This window comes from Oreochromis aureus, linkage group 2, assembly GCF_013358895.1.
Source record: "Oreochromis aureus strain Israel breed Guangdong linkage group 2, ZZ_aureus, whole genome shotgun sequence".
Classification (NCBI taxonomy): Eukaryota; Metazoa; Chordata; class Actinopteri; order Cichliformes; family Cichlidae; genus Oreochromis; species Oreochromis aureus.
In genome coordinates this window covers 9,860,724-9,882,325 of record NC_052943.1, presented here as the reverse complement: position 1 = coordinate 9,882,325, position 21,602 = coordinate 9,860,724, and the positions used below count along the sequence as shown (strand labels likewise).

Genomic DNA, 21,602 nt, shown 5'->3' with positions numbered 1-21,602 from the left:
TTTATCTTGTTCTTGAAACTGTAAATAAACTCCGTTAAGTGGAAAAGCAAATTCAAAGCAAATTCAAAGCCAGTTTAACACATGGGAAAATATATTTCTGTGCATATTTGATACATGAAAACCCGAGGAGGGACAGATATCATAAATACAACCCCATACACATCTGTGCAAAATAAACCTGCTAGTAAAGATTGTTTCAGGTGGATCTTTAATCCTTTTTGTAGTTTGTGGTGCTTTGATTCATCAAAACCATTAATTAACCATTGACGTGTGACAATAAGCATTTAAATCTGTGCTTCTCCCCATCCCATTAAGTTTTAGTATTTAAAAATGGTCCCACACAATGAGAGGTAACTGATGCTACATCTCCTCTTTCAGCTCTGCTTTAAAATTATAGACCTTGTACATTATGTTTTCCAAAATAACAGATTATAGATAGATAAAGGATCAAATCAGATTCTAAAACCTCTAGAGTGAGGAAAGAGTGGAACAGCACAGTTTAGTAGTGAGAAAAATCCCGATTGTTCGGTTATTGCACGTCTAGTCCGTCCTACTGACCGATTCACCCTCAGCATGTGGTTTTGTGGCTGTTGGCTTTAATATGAATTTTGTGCTCGACACTCCAGGCTACAGGTGCGTTTCTCTAATCTCACCACTAGGAGGTGCCCTATTTCTTCATAAAAACAGAAGAGTTTGGCTTTTAAATCCATTTCAGAGTAAAAAAGATTTCAATCTTTGCAAGAGAAAAAAAAATATTTAAGAGATTTTCAGTCTGTTTCGAAACACTGTGGGAATTATTTCCCTAATAATGCAAAAGAAAATTTAAAAAAATACAAAGGAAAGTAAATATAGTTGAAAAAACTTTTTTAGTCTTATAAGACTGCTGTGTTCACTTGGACAGTGGCAAATAAGAAGTATTTATGCATATATACTTCTAATGCACTTCTATATCAGTGATACATTTCATCATGAAAGAGAAAAAACAGAACCTCTGTCATCATCATCTATAATCTGTCAAGTTTTAAGCTCTTGTGTGGTTAAAATCCCGCATATGATGTCATATCATAAGGTTCCTATCATGTAGCTGGGCTTTTTTATTGAGCATAACATCAAACATGTGGGGGTTTTTTCATGTCATGTGTACTTATGTGGAGGGGGGTGGGAGGTGTATTTAACAGAACACCTGTGCTTCTGAATCAGTGTTTTTAAGTGACGTTGGATAAAATAAAATGAAATAAAATAATGATACAGGGGGAAACATATGATACATGATCAACCATGCTGTTTACTGTCAAGTCAACTTATATACACATTTATTACAAATTTACATGACATTATAAAAAAAACCCTCCAATGGATCCTTACTGTATTAATCAGACAATGAACCCACTACAGTAAGCACTGGATATTTTAAACTATATATAGCACTCCCCTGCTGTACCAAGACAAAAAATATCCATTGTATTAAAGAAGTAGCACCCACATTAACCTTTATAAACAAAACATTTCTAGCCATGTGTTAGATGCAATTACAGTATAAGCCCTTCAATAACACTGATTAAATGTTGCATTGTGACATGAGGTGAGCAGCCTTCTCTGCATCCCCCTCCTCACCCAACCCTTTTCCAAATTCCTCTCTTGAGGACACATTCAAAGGAAGCCGGGAGCTTTCTTCTGTAGCTCTGCATACAAAAGCCTACAGGAAAATGATCCATTAACAAACTGACGCCTGGAGCACCACCCTCCCCCTCCCCTCATCCACACCTCTACAGATGAGCCCCCGAAGACTGAAGATCTGGAAAATTCCTCACAGTGGTATCATGTTTGTTTGTTGGTTCTTTAGGATTCTGTGACTGAAATTGTTAAATATTTGCAAGCAAACATGATTAAACAACGTTCCAGATTTTCTCAGTTCCACAGTAAGATAAATATGCCGCTGTGCTCCAGGGAACAAAGGTAAGGCTCAGCAGTCTCTAAGAGTTCACTATTGTGCATGCGACATGAGGAGGGTGGTCGGTTTGCAAGCATTATACAAGAGGATAATGTCTTGTTTGTCAGAGAGAGCCCCATCACTGAATAGGTTTCTATATGTCAAATGCCACACAGAAAGCACTGATGGAGCTGTGGAGGTGGACGGCAGGAGCAGAAGAGAGGCTTCACCCTCTACATCTGACTTCAGGTACAAGTCTCAGTCATGTCATCTGCAGAAATTCTCAGATGACTCTGCCATCGTGGGCTGTATCAGAGATGGACAGGAGGAGGAGTACAGGAGTGTGGTGGACAGCTTTGTCGAGTGGTGTGAGCTAAACCACCTACAACTGAACATCACAAAGACAAAAGAACTGCCACTTTAGGAAGCAGGCTCCTCCTCCTACCCCTGTCACCATCAGAGGGGCTGATGTGGAGATAGTTGAGGACTACCGGTACCGGGGGGTACACTTGGACTGTAAACTGGACTGGACCATGAACACCAATGCTATCTTCAAAAAAGGGCAGAGTCGGCTTTTCCTACTGAGGCGACTCAGGTCCTTCAATGTTGGTAGGAAAATGCTGACCATGTTCTATCACTCGGTGTTGGAGAGCGTTGTGTTCTTTGCAGCTGTGTGCTGGGGAAGTGGGGTGAAGACAGCTGATGCCAACAGGCTGAACAAACTGATCAGAAAGGCTGGTTCTGTCCTGGGTGTCAGACTTGAGAACCTGGAGGAGGTGTCTGAGAGGAGAATGCTAAAAAAGTTTCTTTCTATCATGCACGCCCCCATGATGGACCATCGGAGCAAACGCAGCAAAGGACTCATTGCCCCAAAATGCAGAACTGACTGCCACAGTAAATCCTTTGTGCCGGTGGCAATAAGACTGTATAACTCTTCCTCACTCTGTAGGTGATTTTCCTGAGACTATTACCTATGTTATTCTGTTCCTTTTCAGACCGTGCAATATTATCCCATAGTACCCTATTGAATATTATATATTTGTTTCATCCCCCCATCATACGCTGCTACTCCCTTTATTCTATTGCACAATACTATGTCACTTTCTAGAATCGCCTGCACTGATAGTTATTTATTCTCCAGGATACAGTCATTTATATTACTTCATTAGAGTTATTTGATACCATGTCTTGCACTATCCTACTACTGTACATTACTGTATACTACTATTCTTATTGTATATCTTGTATATCATCTTATTTATCTGTTGCTCTGTCTCTCCTGCTGCTTTGAGCATGTACATGACAAAAGAATTTCCCTCGGGATAAATAGTTATTCTTATTCTTATTATTCTTAACTTGTTCATCAGCACTCTGATTAGCAATGCTGCTCCTTTACTACCCCACCAGTGGTTACAGTGTGGGACTGACTGATTAAATTATTTGCTTTAGATTCGACCTTAACTGCAAAGTGCTGGAAGAGTATGCACATGCTAGACTGCATTCATGCATAATCTAAACACCTGTGCCGGGTATTTTTATTATTTTAAAGCAGAAGAAAAGACGAGAAACAGCACTTAAATAAATGTATTTAAACTGCTCCAGTGGCTTTAGCTCAACGCAGGGCAGGTTTAATGAATGGTGTGCTGCAGTGACAGCATGTGGTCACAGCTGGAGGGCTATGTATAAAACCTGCAGGAGTTGTTACATTGTCTTCTCTCTAAGACAAAGTAACAGTGGAAACCATAGTGCACCCGAAAAGCTGCAGGCACTTGAGAAGAAACACACCTTTCACACACTCACTTCAATCACTTGTGTGTTTATTTTTTTCATGGCACCTTATGATAAAAACAGATCATTTTATCATTCAGTGTCACATAAACCAAGGCTACAAAAGAATATAAAAATACAAATTGGATGTTTGTGGTGTCATTTCGTTACTATCACATTAGACGAGGGTTGTTTGGTGTGACTGGCATCAGCATTTCTTAAGGAAAAAAAGAAAAGCAAAAAAAGCATGGTTAAACTGGCTAAAAGACAAATGCATTCGGTAATATCTATCACTCCCAAGCCTGATGCTGCAATATGCAACATATTCATTGTGTTCAGAACCCGCCGTCCCCCTCTAGAGGAGATCCAGCTTACAGCAAGTCAAGTCACAATTATTAAAAAAAAAATTATATATAACTTATAAAAGATGAACCAGTGGTAAACATGAGACAGTGATGGCTGTGGTCAATTTAAACAAACAAACAAAAACAACGTATTGCACCTTTGACACCTCCATGAGAAGTTGCTCTTGAATTGAGAGAAAGAAAATTTAACTAAAAAACAAAAAACAAATCTAATTCACACCAACAGCATTCAATGAAAGAATATGAAAAAGACTGAACTAAAATATAATGAAGACAAATGGAATGCATAAAATACAACAAAACTGTACACAGAGTTAGAAAACAAAAAGGCATAGTATCATAGTTCATATGACTGAAACGCATCAACAAGTCCTTTTGGTGGATGCAGGATTATATGAATCTGGGTAATGCTGTTTCAGGAAGCTTCATGTAGTGTTGTCTAACAAATATCTGTACATGTCTGTGAGCCTGACAGCTGCTCACGACAAGGCACGGACATGAGGAGGCTCCCCAACGTCAACAACTAACACCAGAGTGAAGTGAAAAGTCGGGACATTTAAACGACAGGCAATTCAAGGTTCAAGAAATTCCAAGTAGCATATCTGAGTTTACACTTCTTCCAGAACAACATCACAGTTTTCTACAAAGCTGAGAAGACACTTTAAGTTCAGTCAACAGCGTGAACAATTAACAGATTCACTGATGTGTACTTTAAATGTTTCCTGACTCCAGCCTGCTTTTCTTTGCCATATATAACTGCAGATTTTCTATATTTAAGTAGAGTTAAAAAAAAAAAAAGTATGAATACATCAAACATCATTAATGTTTTTAAGCTGATTTCAGAAATATCACACAGTTCCTCAACCTAAAACCCAAACAGACGATTTGCAGCCCTAATTCAGTCAAAATATAGTAAAAAAGATCCCGAAATTGGAGTCAGCAAAGTTACAGTATCACTATGATACCAGCCGGCACCGGGAAGACTGAAGAAATGTGGAACAATTAGAAACAACAGGCTGCAGATCCTGGTGTGTCAAACAAGCAACCGTGGGCTTATTCAGCTATGTAGCAGACTATTTCATGCATTCAGTTACTGAGTTCTACACAGTATGGTCCAGTGATGAAGAAAGGGAGTATTACAGCCCCCGCAGATGCTGAATTAGCATCCACTTTAAAGCATAAGCACAGAATAATGAAGGAAAGGCTGCTAGCTTCAGCCTCAAAACCTGAGCCTGTTTCTATGAACAGTTACAAAGAAAACTAACTGACCAACGGTGGATTTCTAAGCTGGCAAAAAAAAACTACATAATATCAAAAATGAATATTTAAAAAAAAGTCATAAATAAAAGCTATGACATGTTTCAATGGCATCATATTCAAGTATAATCTTGTTAAAGTCCCTGATACTTAGTGGTTCATGTAAACATTTGAGTCATTAACACAGACACAGAACCAACAGTTCAGAAGGCAGCAGCAATTCATATGTACAACACACACCAGCGTCGTGTCTCCTTCACCACGCTGGTCCAGTCACATCAGTTTGTCTTTTAATTCTTTGAGTGGTGCTGGAGAAATTAAAACTTTAGCATGACAAAGCCTGCAGCTTTAACAGAGCCACACGTTCACCTGCATGCGTTGAGGGCTCAGCCACAAGGCTCGACTTTGGAGGTGAGAGAGAAAAAAGATGACGAGGGAGGGGGGGATAAAAATACCGCAGGCATGATCGAGCTGCGGACTTCACCTGCTGTGCACAGAACAATGACTTCTTCGTCCCCTCTGAGGTCTTATGTTGTGAGGAATTCTCAGAGAAGCCCTTCAGCTCATTAGATCAATGTTCAATGACATGCAGGAGACAAGTAAAATTTCCACTGACATACACAGTCTCTTTGTGCCCTGCCACGTCAGCAACAAGCCTCCATTTCTTTCATCTCTCTGAAATGGTGGCTTTAAAAAAAAAAAAACAATATCAGCCAAATTTTCTCTATAACACGTGTTCAATTTTTGGGATTAGTAATTTAAAACAAAAAAAAAATTAAAACGTCAAGCAGCAAGATATGCTTATCACAAATACTTTGTCTTCTGTGCACTTCTAAAATTGGCTCAGCTATCACAACTGAGAACAGGCACTGAATGAGGTGGGTGTTGGATCACACTGCTGCTTTCATCTCATTCACAGTGATGACAGTCTCAAAATAACACAGATTTATAAAGTCAGCTCGGAATATAGGGATAAGAATTTCGCAGCGCCTCAGTATTTCATGAGGCAGAGGAACAGTTGTCATGTCAGTGTGATGACTTCCACTGGATCTGTCTTGCTTTTGGACCTCTGTTTGCGTCTGAGGCGTCTCTGTGAGAGGGACGAGGGAGCTGGGCAAGCTGAAGCTGTTGCGGTGGCGACGGAGAGAGAAAGGAGGTCTGTAAGTGGGTGTTTGGGGATTTGGAGGTCTCTATCAGCGGACTCCCGTTGGGGTTTGCGTTCCCTCTCCGTCTCCTGGCGTCACCTGTCAAAGCAGCCAGCTGTGAACATGTGATGAGCCCCCAGGTAGCTCCCACTGTAAGCCATGCTCAGACAATGTCGCGGCTCTCCAGCAAGGGCCATCTGCACAGAAATAGGGCCCTGGAGCGGCAGCCCACGTGCTCCCGGTTGGAGACCTGAGGTTAGGCTTGGGTAGGAGGGGAACGCCCCCGCAGGAGTGATGGAGGCGGCCCCAGCTAGAAGACCCATCCTGTGACTCTGAAGAAAGTCCTGAGACATGTTTACCACAGACCCCAAAGCCTGGGAGTCAGCTAGTGCCTGCAGCTGGGACAGGGATGGGGAATGCTGGGAAATGTGTGGAAAGCTATCTGGCTGAAAGAGCAGCTGTGGTGTGGAGGAGGCTGGTCTCTGGATGGCTGACACTGGAGAGAGGTGAGAGGTCTGCGGCTGGGACTGCAGAGAGGAGGGCCGGTGAGGAGGCGTGGATTTGGCTTTATTGGCCTCCTTCACATCGTTGTCATGAGCACTAAAAGGGAAAGGCACATATTTCAGTCGTTATCACACCCCCTGAAAAAAATGAAATTAGTCAAGAAATGTGTGGGTTTATGTGTCCCTTACAGCAACATCAGCTCAATGCACTGGGTGAGGTGGTCCCATGTGTAGCCTGTTAGTAAATGCAAAGCAGTTGTCCAACTTGGAGAAATCTGAAGGCAAATACGAGATGCTGCCACACACGCAGCAGCAACCTGGGATGGTCTGAAACTCAGAAAGGCATGGTCTGTAAAAGAGAAAAAAGATCATCACTCTATGTTCAACACCTGTGTGACACATTAAGTAAAGTCCAGTTCACTACCCTCTTTTAAACTCACCCTGCAATGAAACCTCCAGGAAGTAGTGTGTGTATTTCTCCATGAAAGCCTTGGTCTTGGAGAGGGAGGACAGTGGCCAGCCATTGTAGAGGTCGCCCTCCTGCACTGAGGCATGGAGGTAGTAGTCAATAAAGTGGGCGGGTGTGGGCATACACAGATTCCAGCCAAAGGTCTCGAGCAGCAGGAGCTCCATTTTGATCAGATCCTTCTTGTTGAGAACTATGTTTAGGCTGCACATGAACCCCAGAGAGTTCAGCTGCTCCAGTTTGGGGACCCGGTCCTCCTTCTCCTCAAATTTGCCTGCAAAGAAGCAAAGATGTAGTGAGGGTGGCTATAAAACTTTAGTTACGCCTTCAGACTTTAGAGCCATAAAGACAAACAATAGAAACATCTAATATTTATTTAACTTATGTAACAGTTTACATATGTATTCAAGGAAGCAACCTCTGTATTGCACTTAGCTTGCAAGTTCTTAAAAATATAAAACCTTACACAAATGCTGAAGACTTTTAGATATGTTTTTTGTGTTATGAATAAAGATTTTCAACCAAAAAAAAGTCTTTACCATCTTTAAAAATATAAAATACATTTTGTAGGCTTTAATGGGTTTATAAAATATGAACCAACTCATTTAAACCGTCATAAGCTGCACCTCTCATAGTGACAAAAACATGCAATTCATAACTAACATCATCTCATGTACTGACAGGAAAGTAAGAATGGAAAATCAGAACCAGAATGAGTTGCATCTGGAAAAGGGTGATGATGATCTTTGCACAAGAATGTTATTTAATTGTTTTCCCTCTTTTTTTAACAAGACAACCATCATGTGCAGCAGGTTTACGGTTAGCTCTAAAGCAGTTTATTACCTACTAAGAATTAGCAATTAAGTTGGCTACTCCTGAACATCTGGCCATAGACCAAAGTGATTACGCTAATAAGCCCAGGGAGGCTTACAGTGGACCATAAAAGGACTTTCTATGAAAAACACGGTCTGCTCAATCCCCAGTACTTTTATCCCTTTGTTTCACTCCAGATCCTCGCAGACATTAGAGCAATGTCATTTTTGGTGAGTCCCCCTCCCCGTCCTAAGACTTCCTGCTTTCCATAGCAACAGCCCTGAGGCCTCAGGGGTCCATGTGACCAATGAAGTGGGGTGTTTCTGCCTTTAATCCAAGGGTCCAACAGGCCTCTTCTCAAACATTAAGAATGAGGGAGAGGAGGGGTCGGGTTACACTGATACAGACTTCTCTTTAAAGCCTGCAACGAACTGCATGCAGCTTTTACTACTAACTCGCAATGGAAGTTGCTGGCTCTCAAAGCCAGAGCTCACATTTTTTTAAATACTGCTTTTAATTATTGGGAAGAAACCTTGGACATTTAGCTGTGCAATAAGACACTTTAAAATTAAACAAATGGGTTATGGGATGAAACGTAATGTAGCTATAAGCAGTTTTTAAACACGTATAAGTCCTCCTGTGGACATATAAAAGTGCATCCTAGCAGATAAATTACACCAAAAATATAGTCAATGATTACAAAATAATATTCTGTAACAAATGTTTTCATACTGCTTAGACTTGCTAAATAGGAACAGATCAAGTTAATACAGTTTAGTTTAATTGCGAAGCACCTAAGAGAAGCATTTAACAAATAAATAAATACATACATAAACACATAAATAAATCAGTGCTGTATTATAGACAAAGAAAGAGAGAAAAGGTTTCTAAACTAGATTAAATATTTCTTTGGCCCTGACAACACGACTGCATGTGATCGTGTTGCCAGGGACCATTTGCAAAAAATACAGATAACCCAACTGCTTAACAATAAGCCAATATCGATCTGACTAATTAAGTATTTTTCTAATTTTGAGGACCACCAAACTTGTCATGTTTATTAAAGCATATTTATGTCTAAATGTCCAATTTGCCCTCTCTCGCTTTCTTTTTAAGGACAGTATTTACATAGTATAACATTGAGAAAAGAAATTTATTTGCGGACATTTAAATAATCAAAAATACATATTTTTCCTGCCTGGAGACAAAATGTCACCCCATTATATCACGCTGGTAGGATTAAACTGTTACGCTTCAGCTTGGTGAAAATATGCATTAATCTGGAAACAACGAAAACTCTCCGCAGGGGTAAATCTTCAAATCTAAGACAAGGCCAACGAACAACTGAAAACAGGAGCTTTACTGACCTTACCCGGCTACAGTTATAAACAAACAGCAAGAATTACCCGTTACTGTCATTGTCTTCAACAGACCTCATTTTCATATTTGAGCCCACGTCTAGTAGAGCAGAGTGTCTTCGTACAAGTGTAAATTTTATCACCTGGGCTGCAAACCACCATTAAGCAGGGGGAGGAAGAGAGGGAATGGGACTGGCAGGCCAACATGCAGGGATGTGGGGGTGAGACAGTAATTAGTAGAGGAGCAGTAATCGTGTCTATCAGGCAGAACAGGAAGCACAAAGAAACAGCGCTGTTTTACAACCACTCGGATTCAGTCCATGGCTCAGTCCACACTCGTCCCATTCTCTCACCCTCATATCCTCTGGATCAGGTCCCTGTCTGCTCCTAGACTGCTATGTCCACACAGACACTGCCATAAAAAGGCATCACTGCCCCCCTATCTCCACATAACCCCAGTCTCTTTGATCCTAAGAGACACAAGTCAAGCTCCTTATTGTGTTCTGTGCTTATTCCTCTGGTTTACAACAATGAGTGACCAAAAATAATCTTCAGTTAAATCTGCAAAACCATAACAAGACTTTAAACCAGAAACAGGTTTAAATTAATATCGTGGACATTACAGTGTGTCATTTCAATAAGTGAACACATCATCAAAAAACACAGGACGGTGAATAAATTCACTTTATTCACCCACCCACTTCTCTCCTGCAATCTGAAAGCATCTGAATATAGCAACTTAATGTCTGAAAGGGCATCCTCGTGTCATTTACACTTCATATTCAACAAGTCTGAACTACATGCAATCACACTAACAGATAGGCTTGATCAAGATTAGCACATTTTGTGCTTCTCTGCATGCCTCAGCTCACTAGAGAATAACCCTAAACAGCCATAACATATACATAATAAGAGTGTCTCGCACCAACTCTGTTTCTGATTTGCAGTAAGATTAAGACATTCTTGTATGATGCATTGCTGCCATTCCCGGTACACGAGAGCATGCTCCAAGAGGCTGTCTGAGGAATGATTCGACTGTCTAACCTAAACACATACTGTGATACTGCGCTTAGTGGCGATGACAGAGTGCTCCTCTTGAACAAAAAAGTTTAATTATACTTCACTAGATTGGACACACACTTGCAGCAGCAAGTCTTTTTCATGTGTGGCGAATACAGTGTAACATAGCTCTCTCTCTCCACCACCGACATGGGTCGGTCTGAGGAATCTTGTTCTGAACGACAGAAAGCCTGCACCATAACAGACAGATGAAATCAAAAAGCCTACAACTAAGACTACAAGTAGTTGCTGGTTCTATTTTTCCTGAAGCACAATAAATCAGACCAGTTACCATGGGGAATGTTTATCTAAAAGAGCACTAAAAATGTAACTATACATTATTCAGCCATCTATTCATAGTTTTTTCTGATTAACTAGCTTTAATTAAGTTAAGAAATAGTGAAAAATAGCCAATGTGTTCCTCAAAATTGAAAGATAATGTTCCCCAATTTTCACATTTTTATCCAAACAGCAGTCAAAAATGAAAACATATAATTTCCTCTAACAGAAGGCTTAAGTCATTTTCACACATACAGTGCAGCCAGGATCTATTTTTGAGATTACCAGGTGGAGCGGTGGTGGAGCGGACATCAAACAAACTTCATGTTTCTAGCAGAAACTCTGTGACGTCGGAATACCATTTCTAGGACTTCTAGGATCATAGTTTTTTTTCCTCCTACAACAGCATCTAAAATCTAACTCTGCTTTCCAGGAGACAATGGACAAGATGAACTACAGTAAGAAAATTACTTTAGACTAATTTGAGACATTTGTCTTCAAATACTATTTAAATCGTTAATTACTTACCAAAACTTTTGTCATATAAAATTATTGTTAAATGATAAATATCCAGAGCTAAATAGCATTATAGAGTCATTCCCATCTGTTTTGAAAAGTATAAAACAAAACCAACTGTGCAAAATAGTATATAGCACTACCCTGTTAAATCCACAAGTGTACACATACCAGTACTAATCATACATACAATCATACAAGTACTAATGTCAGTGTTTGGCTTTGTAAATTGTATCATATCTTCTCACTGTTATTTTATTGGGATAACAGTGTGCCGTTTCACTGTTGCCAGTATGAAAGAGATGATGCATTCCTCTCCTGTGAGTTCAGCTCACCTGGAATGCAGACGGCTACATGATTGTATCTCAAGTCAGTAAGGAGCATAGAGTGACACTCCAGAGGTTTTATTTAAAAGCTTTCCTTTTCATCTAAACCTGCTACTTCTCCATACAGAGCAACTACAAGACACCCATTTCTCACAGAACCCACTGGTGATAATAATGATGAGAAAATGTAGAGCAGGTTGTTGAAAATATTCAGACTTAATGATGTGTGTTACAGGTTAAGGGTTAGGAAGAGGTAACACCACGATGCAAGGCTTCCTCCCAGGTGTGTCATTTAGGGAAGAAATGGGAGTTGGGGGTGGAGATGGAAAGCAGTTTAGAGTGATAGGGGCTGTTAGGAAACCTGATAGTTGTACTCTCACACAGACAGGACTCATTTTCTGTTTCACTCCATTTTGCTGACAATGTGCAACTCTACCAGTTTTCAATCAGCCTTCAAACTTTCTTCACCCGGTAGTTCTCCACCAGATCTAAAACCATTTAAGCGTCTTTCCAGATTTCTTGGTGAAAATCTAAATATATATTTGAAAAGGGACACATTAAACCAGAAGCCCTGAATGACAAAAAAAAGACTTTATACACAACAAAGCTTCAAAGAAATCGACCAACAGCTCTGTGTACATGTGAATGACTTCCCAAACAGGATTTGTTACTGCTATCAATTAATGCTGATAATCTCACACAAATAAAGTTCACCCTGCTTTCTCTCTTCAACTTGACAGCCATAAAGGAATTTCCTCTGCTCTTTAAACACAATGAATTTGTCGGTTCATCTTTCATTGGCAGGGAAAAATTGGTCACAGCTCCATCACAGAACCTCTGTGTTGACACCCCTGGTTCTGCCAGCTCTTACAATGTAGGCCTGGGCCGACCCTTGACCCCTGATGCTGAATGGTTGGGTGAGCAGGGAGAAACTGAGAAGACTCAGTCCTGCATGTATATATGTGTGTGAGAATGTGTGGGGGGATTCAGAGGCTGACTGTGTGAAATGCCATGCAGTATGTGTGGTGACACAGGGAGTTTGTGGGGAAACAGAGCTTCAGGCATTGCACAACAAAACACAAAATTCGACTAAATATTGACATTTGCCTGCAGTTGTGGGTTATAATTACACAAAAGATCTCAAACAAAAAGATGGACTGCCGCATCTGTTTATGGATATTTTTAAGAACATTTTCAAGCAAACTTGTGGATCACAACACTTCTTTATTGTGACCACATGTCAACCGTTCCATCAGAATCACAGATTTGGACAGCGAGGGAAGTGAGTCCCCTATTAATCAACATTTTAGGGTACCCCGCTGAGTGGTTCAGTTCTAACATCTCCCATTTTGCAGGCTACCACCTCGCCCTCCCTTTCTACCCTGTTTAACATCAGCAGCCAACCTGCCTTTGAAGTACCGCTCCACTCATTTCCCAACCCCCTCAGGGATGTGGGAGTGCTTTTTACTGGCTATCCTGTCCCAGGACTGGCTCTCTCTGCCCGACCCTGACAAGGTGAGAGAACGAGGAGGAAACAGAGCCAGCAGCAGCAGAAGGTAAAGGGACATTACCAGAACAAGCCAGTTTTATGTATGTGTGTTGGTGGTAATAGTGGCGCCCTTTTAATGGCAAACTCTGAAATGGATCAGACATGAATGTGGATTTTAATTAGGTGACCACAAGAAAGAACTCAGTGGGTTTATCACAAGGTTGCCACAGCAACCACGTCCTCTTTTAGTGACATTAGCTTACGGCAAATCTCTACCATACACACACACACAAACACACGCCTGCACACACAACAACCTCCACCCCTTGGAGTGTGCTCCCCTCCCCCTCTATGGGAAGGGTCTGGCTGGCTGGCTGGCCTGCTTGCATTGACTGGCTTTTGTTTGAGGCCTGACTCGGAGAGCATATGGCAGGTGCCCCTCGGCACACAGTTCCTCCCCACCCCCGGGCTCCGACGCCTATGTAAGTGCACGATGTAGTCAATATGACTGAGTCTCTTTAGCTGTGTTGTTTCACAGGATGCTCTTTTCTTGTAGGGCTCATGGAACAAAATATTAAAAACCACTTTCAGCGAGAGCTTGTAAATGAGATTCATTCAGGAGCGTTCACCTGTCCTGATCAGAAAAAAAAAAATGTCAAGAAGACTGATGTATCACTGCAGGACTTCAACACAACATATACTTAATTCTGAGGGAATATATTGGCTTTCTTCTTAAAATAAAAATTAACAGTCAATAAACCTCAATTCCACTTAATTGGTTTATAAAAAAAATGACCATAACATTACCACAAATGAAGAGGAGCTCACCTTTGCGTAAACACAAGCACTCACAAGTTCCCACAAAAACACACATATAATGGAGTAACAGGATTAGGCAGTGACTGCTGTGAAGTATAAAAGAGGTACTGATTAATTAACAGAGTTTGGAAGCCAGGAAAGTTTAAAGAAAGACAATGTACGTGTCTGTCAAAGGCAGTCAGTTAGACCTGGGGAGGTTGTTCAATAACTAGGCCAGATTCCAAGGCACAGATGAAAACCCGAGACAACTTTGATTCAAATGCACTTTCAAGCCCTCATCAATCATGACAGAGACTCCCTCAAGTCCTGGAGGATTGTGAACACGGAGGAGAGCAAGATAAAGCCTTGGTATCTGAAAGCCACAATCAAAAGATTTTTTTTTTTTCTGAAATTGATTAATTATTAGTGATTAGAAGGATAACCTCTTTCCAGGTTGAGTTGATAATAATTACATCACTAAATTAACAAACTCACAAAGCTATTCTTGGATTCTCAGGAGATTGATTTTAAATAAAACCTCTTTCAAGTCTTATATTCAAATTTATCACACCACAGAGACTTCTGATTGCAAAAGCGGCATGTATGTGACTATCCATACACACACACACACACACACACACACTAACTGAGCCCTCCCAAGTGAACAGGCCCCATTCCAGACTCTTACTCTGACAGCATCATTAGTCTAATTACCCATGATGCCAAGGGCTACATTAACGTACAGAAATCCTCACAGTCTGTTAATCACCAGACAGGCATACAGACACTAATAACTACCACACAACCTACACCCTGCATCAGCACTAGGGGGGAGGGGGTGAGATTGATTAACACACCTGCTTTACACAAAACACAAAGAAACATTTTTTGACTTCAGAGCAGAAAAGCAAATTGTTACTAATCAAACTAAACCACTACTTCACTCACTTCTACAGAAAAAGACATTTTGAAATGGATGCAACTACAACCAAAGCATTCACATCTGTGCACACTGATGCATTTTTAATAAGTTTGAAACAACAAAGGAGTTCTATGACAAAGATGGAAAACAACAGTCTATTAGCAGGCTCAAATCACAGCTGGATTTGGTCTTTTTAAGTGTTTGCTGACAATAAGAAAGCACACAGTATCTCCATACTTTCTCTGCTGATCATAGCAGAAAAGTGCCATTAGAGTGAACATCTAATGGTAGTAAATTAGATTTGCATTGGGATGTTGTGTAAGCTGGAATTTGCAATCAATTAAATGTTTTCAATAAGAGTTTTTTTTTAAAGAACAAAATGTTGCAGCTTTAATTAGAGGACATTTTAACCTCAGAAAGTGCAACACTAGTTCATCTCGGGCTCAAACTGAGGTAGCCACTCAGATCATATTACAACAAGGATCAAAGATAGAGATAAAGTTCTGCAGGCATGAGCATAATCCCAACGGTTTCTCAAAAACAATGGAACCATCATGCTGTCACATTGGAAACCTGGTTTTATCTTAAACCAACAACTCAGTGAACAGTAAACTGTCAATACGGTTCAGTTAGAAGGTGGAGCTGGAAGGGGAAAAAAGCATCTCTAGAGTGTAACTCAAAATAGCTTAGTTGCAGGAAGTGTTTCACCTTGTGCCATCTGTGCACAAACCACAGTCAAAGCATTTCTTTTAGCACAACAGACTCACAGTGCAACCATGTGTAGTTACAAGATGAAATATAACACTTTTTAAGATGAGAACTTAAACCTTAACCTCAGTAAAGGTTCCTGTCAGATTAAAGCTTAAGAAAATCATCTAGAACATCAATTAAAACTTTCAAATAAAAAAAAAAGAAGAGTTTTAAGAAAGAAAATCAACTTCATGCTTCTTAACATGTTCATATGGTCCTTTTTACGTTAGAAGACACAAGCCAAAAAGCACCACAACCAAGCGTTTTTTATATTTATTGCTCTAAAACACAGAGTATCAAAAACACAGACCGAAACAGCCATGGCTTCATAAATAAACTAATTCCAATCAACTTGAATAGTGGGGCTAACTTGTGAAAGATAGTGTTAGAGAACAAGGTTTCTCTAACAGCAGCCCATTTATTACCTGTGTGATAACACGTTCAGCTATCAAAAGGTGTGAAATTACCTCTAATCCATTTAAAAGCATGATGGGATTATTTTGAGATAACGTTTAGGATTTTTATCAAGGACAATATTTTTTTAAGTGCTTGGAATATAGAAAAAGCAAGGGGCAAGTTTTGAGAAAATAAAGAGCTGATTCTGAACTTACTAGCTAGCAGCAGACAGGAGAGAGCAATGACGTAGAGCTGCCTGACAGCCACATCATAGTGGTCCATGAACAAGTCCAGCAGGTAGACTGCCAAGTGACGTGCTGTAGGACATAGCTGGTAGCGATTACTCAGGATGGCCAACAAGTCTGCAAAGTACCGTCGCATGCCAATCTGGGGAGAATGGGCCCGGTAGGCCGGCAACTTCAGCTCCTGAGGAGAGAAAAGATAACAGAGATGTTAACAACGGGGTGTGAGAGGAACAGGGTGGGCAGGAAGCAGTGATGAAAAAGCGTGGGGGTTGAAAAGAATATGCATAATAATGGTGACCCATGCTGACTAGATTCACTACTGTTAGGAGAGTGGTGAGTATGATACTCATATTAAGAAAGGAAATTAATTTTATACCAAAAACTCTTGATTATGATTCAACCCTGGACTAGTTTCATTTAATTCACCATTGAAGCAGAGAACTGGAGCTAATCTGGGTCATTGCAGGGGTCTCTGAACAAAGGGGTGAGGGTTTGTGTGTGATGAGTTGTGTATGTGGTATGGGGAGGGAAGGGGAGGGCCTCCAGTGGAGGTTGAGTGGTAGATAGGATTAGGTTTCACCCCTAGCCCATCTCCTATTCATGTTCAATTAGCTGCATGTGTTTCAAAGTGGAATGAAGACACTTGGGGGCATTTGCATTGAATCAGCATTGGGTATCTTCCCAATCAGCTACAGAAAACTGGAGAGAGACCAAGTTTCTAGTTTCAAAATCTGCCTCAGAGTAAGAAATAGGAGACATTTAGAACTGCACGTACACAGAACAGCTATTCCCCCTGAATTCATGATACTAATACTTGAATATGTTTTTTGTTTTTATGGGGGTTTTTTGCTCTCTGTATGGATGTATAAAAACAAGGGCTTTGGGATTTGATAAGAGATCAAGGATTGGCAGATTAATCTCCTTAGGGCCAGCAAGGGGTCCTTAAAATAAAGGGAAAATATCCACATTATGTCGGGACTGCTGTTCAAGAATATCCCATAGTTTAGGTTGGATCAAATCGTCCAATCTGACTAGTAATCAGTTGTTATATATCCATAAACTGCTGCCTTCCATTCTTGTTTATCATTCTTCGATTATAATGAATCACAAATTGGAGGGCAGCAGCTAAAAAACCTGGCAGATCAGCCAATACTAGTATCAGCCCTTTCTCTGAAATGCACTAATGGAAATGTGTACTATTATAGCCGACACGCTGCACAAAAATTATTTGCTGTGAATGCAAAACTAAAAAAAAAGTCCTCAGACTGGCACTTCAGCGGAATTTAAAAATAAACAGTACCCCCTACCAAATCAACATAGCAACACCAACCCCCGGTGCCATGACCTATCATATCACCCAGTCCTCCCCAAACTCTGCTCCATCTGTCTGTCTCGGGGTACAAGGGCAGCAGGAGAATGGGGGTGGATGTGAAAAGAGGGGAGGGCTACTGGAGTCTGCAGGGCTCTGGGGGGGTCTGCGAGGAGTGCAGAGGAGCCTTTGTGGGGGATCCGCACCATAATTAAGGATTCCACAGCTGCCTACTGATTTGCATGTCTGATAATTTGCCACATGCTACACACCACCGCTATCTCCCACATCAGGGCATTATCGCTGCAGCACACATCATTAAGACTGGATGAGACTGTGGGGGTAAAGGCGCCATGCAGGAAATGTGAAGACCGCGTGAGGGCCTATTTAAACACTGTTCTGACACTGACTCACCAATCTTTTCCATTACAGGTTTATGGAAATTTACTGTTTCTGAAGACATAAAACAACCAAGCAACTGACAATTATTTTATTTTTGAAAAAAAAGAAAAAAGAAGAATTACTCTAGATAAACGAGTTGTTCTGTTTGTCAGCTTTCAAGCCATCTAAAAGCAGCATTCTTTTTTCATCTGGCATGGTTAATCATCCATAAGTAAACAGTCATTTCAACGTAAAAACAGTTTAGTCTTGAGAACAAAATCTGAAATCTTGAGGTCTGTTCAAATTCAAATGAAAGTCTTATGGTCATTTATTACATGTAATCGGGGGATAACAGTGTACCCATGCTTCAATTTGCATTATCTGGTTTAATCCACTTTATTTTACTATTATTATTTAACTTGATTCTTATCTTTTTTTTTTTACTACTTAAAACCCAATGTGATTTTCTATGCTCTGTTGTCTTTCCTATATATCTTTTATTCCCCATATGGCCTAGGTAAAGCAATGATTGTCAAGCACTTCCCAATTTTCTTTGAAACAACTGTAGTGTGTTTCTGCATGAAGACATCTAGTGGTATCTGCGACCTTGCGTAGACGAACAAGACTCCTGTGAATTTGGGTAAAAGATTAAAGTCCATGACCAGAAAAAAATGTATAAAAAAACACCACAACCGTTTACAAATCAGTCGCCTGATCAAAATAATTTAGAAACTGAGAAAAACCTGACTTGAAACTGTCTAACTCACTGCAGTAAAACACAGGCAGGTCTGCACGGCATCCACCAGGTATTTCTGTATTGTAACTTTACATCATTTAGTGCTGCATATCATACTGTGGTGAAAACAGTTGCTTTAGATTTGACTAGAAACACTTGAGACGGACACCATGTCTCTCATTGTCACAGATGAGAAAAGAGTGGGCGTGTTGTTTTGTTTCCAGCTCTGCATAGAGACTTTCAGTGTAATTGACAGCTCGCTCTGAGTCAGACACTGTCCAGCATGCGTAAACTGATTCAAACGCTATGTAAGCGAGTGACTCATTACATGCAGCTCACAACCACCCGATACGCTACACTCCTCATTCTACACACATTCTTCCGATTTGTGGCACATTTAAGATACCTGATCTTCTAAACCTGAGCTCCATCACTATGAAGATGAAAATGCCAGAAAAGTGACAGATGTCTCCATTAAAGTGGCACATGGGGAAGAAATATGATCACACTCTGAGGTTAATTAAGATGTTCTCAATTAATGAGCCTTAAATCCTCCATGTAATCTAATTTAGACTATGTTTAAACAGACAGCAGGACCGAGTAATTATATTTTCCTCGCAACATTACATCTTGTTGTGGAATATCAATACAGCTCAGGGTTTAATCCAAATGCATGCTACAACTGCTCAAAAAAAGAAAAATTACTTTTAACATTTTCTTCCGAAAATCAATAGTAATCACTTGGTCTTTAGAACAAGGCTAAAGTGCAATTAAAAAACTAAAACTAAACAGTTATAATCCCTTTGAGTAACAAATTTTGGCAAAGCTGCAGTTGAGAGTTTAACATCAGTGTTTGTTGACTTACCGTTAATCACTTTAATTCACGGATTTGATTAGGCAGAAGTAAAACTGTCAATGCTTGCTGGCGTTTTTCTAGACTTCCTCTGAGCTGGTGATAAAGATAAGCACTGCACTGCAAAAGTGTAGCACGTTTTTTATTTTTTTAAATTCACAGACTGTTGATTTTGGCCTCACTGTTTGAAAATGTCAGCTGCAAAAGCCTAGTGCTGTGAGGAGAGGAAGGGGGTTACTGTCTTTAAAAGTGAATGTAAGTTATCCTAAGCGCAAGCAGTCAGAAGAAGGTCGGCAAAATAAAACTTCCTGTTAAAACAGAGCTTAGTTCAGACAAACTCACCTTAATGCGGAGGGACTGATGGATATCTGCAGCTAACTGATCCTTCCACCATTCCAGCTCCCTCTCCATCTTTCCAAGTTTTACCTGCTGAAAGCAAAATCAGACAAAGTTCAGGTACTTGAAGAAAGAAGCAAGGCCAAGCCAGTATAACCACCAAACTGAAAGTGTTGCGAATGATTTTACCACATGAGAGGAAAGAAGGTGAAGCTTAATTTAAGTCTTTCTACAACTGTTCTCTTTAATTTAAAATGTAGGATTAGTAAGCTAGCTGGTTTTTTTTCTTGTTGACAGTAAAAATATAATAAATTCCCTTTCGAGAAATGCGTTTTTGCTGAAGTTTTTAAACACCTTTATCTCGCTGCACAGGTCTATTTCTCCGCATAGGCCATTTTCTGTGTTCGGAAACGTAATGGTTCGGTTAAATGCCCCCTTCGACCACGCTGTAGGTCAGTCTCATCAAAGCAGCCTTCCATAAAATCTCACTTTTTAACGTGGTTGTTCGTCGCGACGGCAAATCACCAACCAGTCCTACATTTAGGTTATAACTGAAGGCGATTCCGCACCACGAGACTGCGGCCAAACAGACGGGCTACAAGTTAACTGTGCCCACCGAGCTCAGAAATACTGAGCCTGTTTTAAAAAAAAAAAAAAAAAAAAAACGATACCACAAAGCCGAACAACTCATCACAAACTCAGCTTATTTTTCCGGCAATCAGCAACAAAGAAAACTTTTTCTTTTTTTTTTTAGTCTTGGTAGTTCCACTCACCGCTCCGTCGGGAATGCCCCCCAGACCCCTTTGTCTCAGTCCGACATCCTGAACGAGAGAACTCCTCTACGGCTCAACTTTGAGTAAGACCTCTTTTTGTCGGCGAAAAAACAAAGTTAATAACACAAAACAGAATAGCTGCCACCGTTAAATCCCACCGACAGGCCTTCGGGTTCCCCGTTTCCCCCAAACTGCTCACACTTTTCCGAGAGAAACCGCTGAGCCGTTTTCTCTCCGGTGGCTTCGCTGTTAACAAAGTAGCCTCTTCGGCTCAGCCAGCTGCTACTGTTGGTCTACAGAGCTCGTGCGCTAAACGTGAGGTTCCTCCCCCCGCCTGGGAATTGTAGTCTTTAAAGGTCACCGCTAGAACTACAAATGGCCACAGTTCAGCAAAGGATCTCTTTTCATTTATTTAATATACAAAATGTTAACGAATGCATATTATATTATATTATATTATATTATATTATATTATATTATATTATATTATATTATATTATATTATATTATATTATATTATATTATATTATATTATATTATATTAAACATTTACCTATCTTTTAAGACAGAAATCCCAGACAGTATTCCATTTGAGCAAGAATTCCAGTGATTTTTGAAATGCTCTTAGTATTGAAGTTGTCTATTTAAATATGCTAGTTGGTGACACATCAAGTGTGAGAGCTAACTGTACAGTGCAGTGAAAAAGTATCTGACCCTTCTTTCTTTCTTTCTTAATGACCTGAAACATGTAAATATGACAAATATGAAACAATAAGAAATAAAGAAATTTGCAAATAATTGTGACAGCACTGTATCCCTGACTCTAAGCT

General features: G+C 40.2%; 1 protein-coding gene across 2 annotated transcripts; it reads right to left on the bottom strand.

Moving 5' to 3' along the window:
• Nucleotides 1–3,711: 3,711 nt before the first annotated feature.
• Nucleotides 3,712–21,042, bottom strand: ccnjl (cyclin J-like). Of its 2 annotated transcripts, none has more exons than XM_031751174.2 (6): nucleotides 20,773–21,042; nucleotides 20,006–20,092; nucleotides 16,355–16,565; nucleotides 7,408–7,707; nucleotides 7,157–7,316; nucleotides 3,712–7,064 (listed from the first exon to the last, which is right to left on the bottom strand). In XM_031751174.2, the coding sequence occupies exons 2-6, from the start codon at nucleotides 20,072–20,074 to the stop codon at nucleotides 6,560–6,562; spliced, it is 1,245 nt and encodes a 414-aa protein (XP_031607034.1). In that variant the 5' UTR covers nucleotides 20,075–20,092; nucleotides 20,773–21,042; the 3' UTR covers nucleotides 3,712–6,559. The 2 variants fall into 2 exon arrangements, with proteins under 2 accessions (XP_031607034.1, XP_031607035.1); XM_031751175.2 differs by having other exon boundaries at nucleotides 20,006–20,089.
• Between the last annotated feature and the right edge of the window lie 560 nt (nucleotides 21,043–21,602).

Excerpts from the sequence above, each read along its gene's own strand:
- ccnjl (XM_031751174.2), bottom strand. The coding sequence starts at position 20,074 with ATGGAGAGGGAGCTGGAATGGTGGAAGGATCAGTTAGCTGCAGATATC. Across the intron at positions 7,708-16,354 it reads CTCCTGTCTGCTGCTAGCTA|GCAAATTTGAGGAGAAGGAG; the intron begins GTAAGTTCAGAA and ends GCTTCTTTGCAG. Across the intron at positions 7,317-7,407 it reads CCTGGAGGTTTCATTGCAGG|ACCATGCCTTTCTGAGTTTC; the intron begins GTGAGTTTAAAA and ends TCTCTTTTACAG.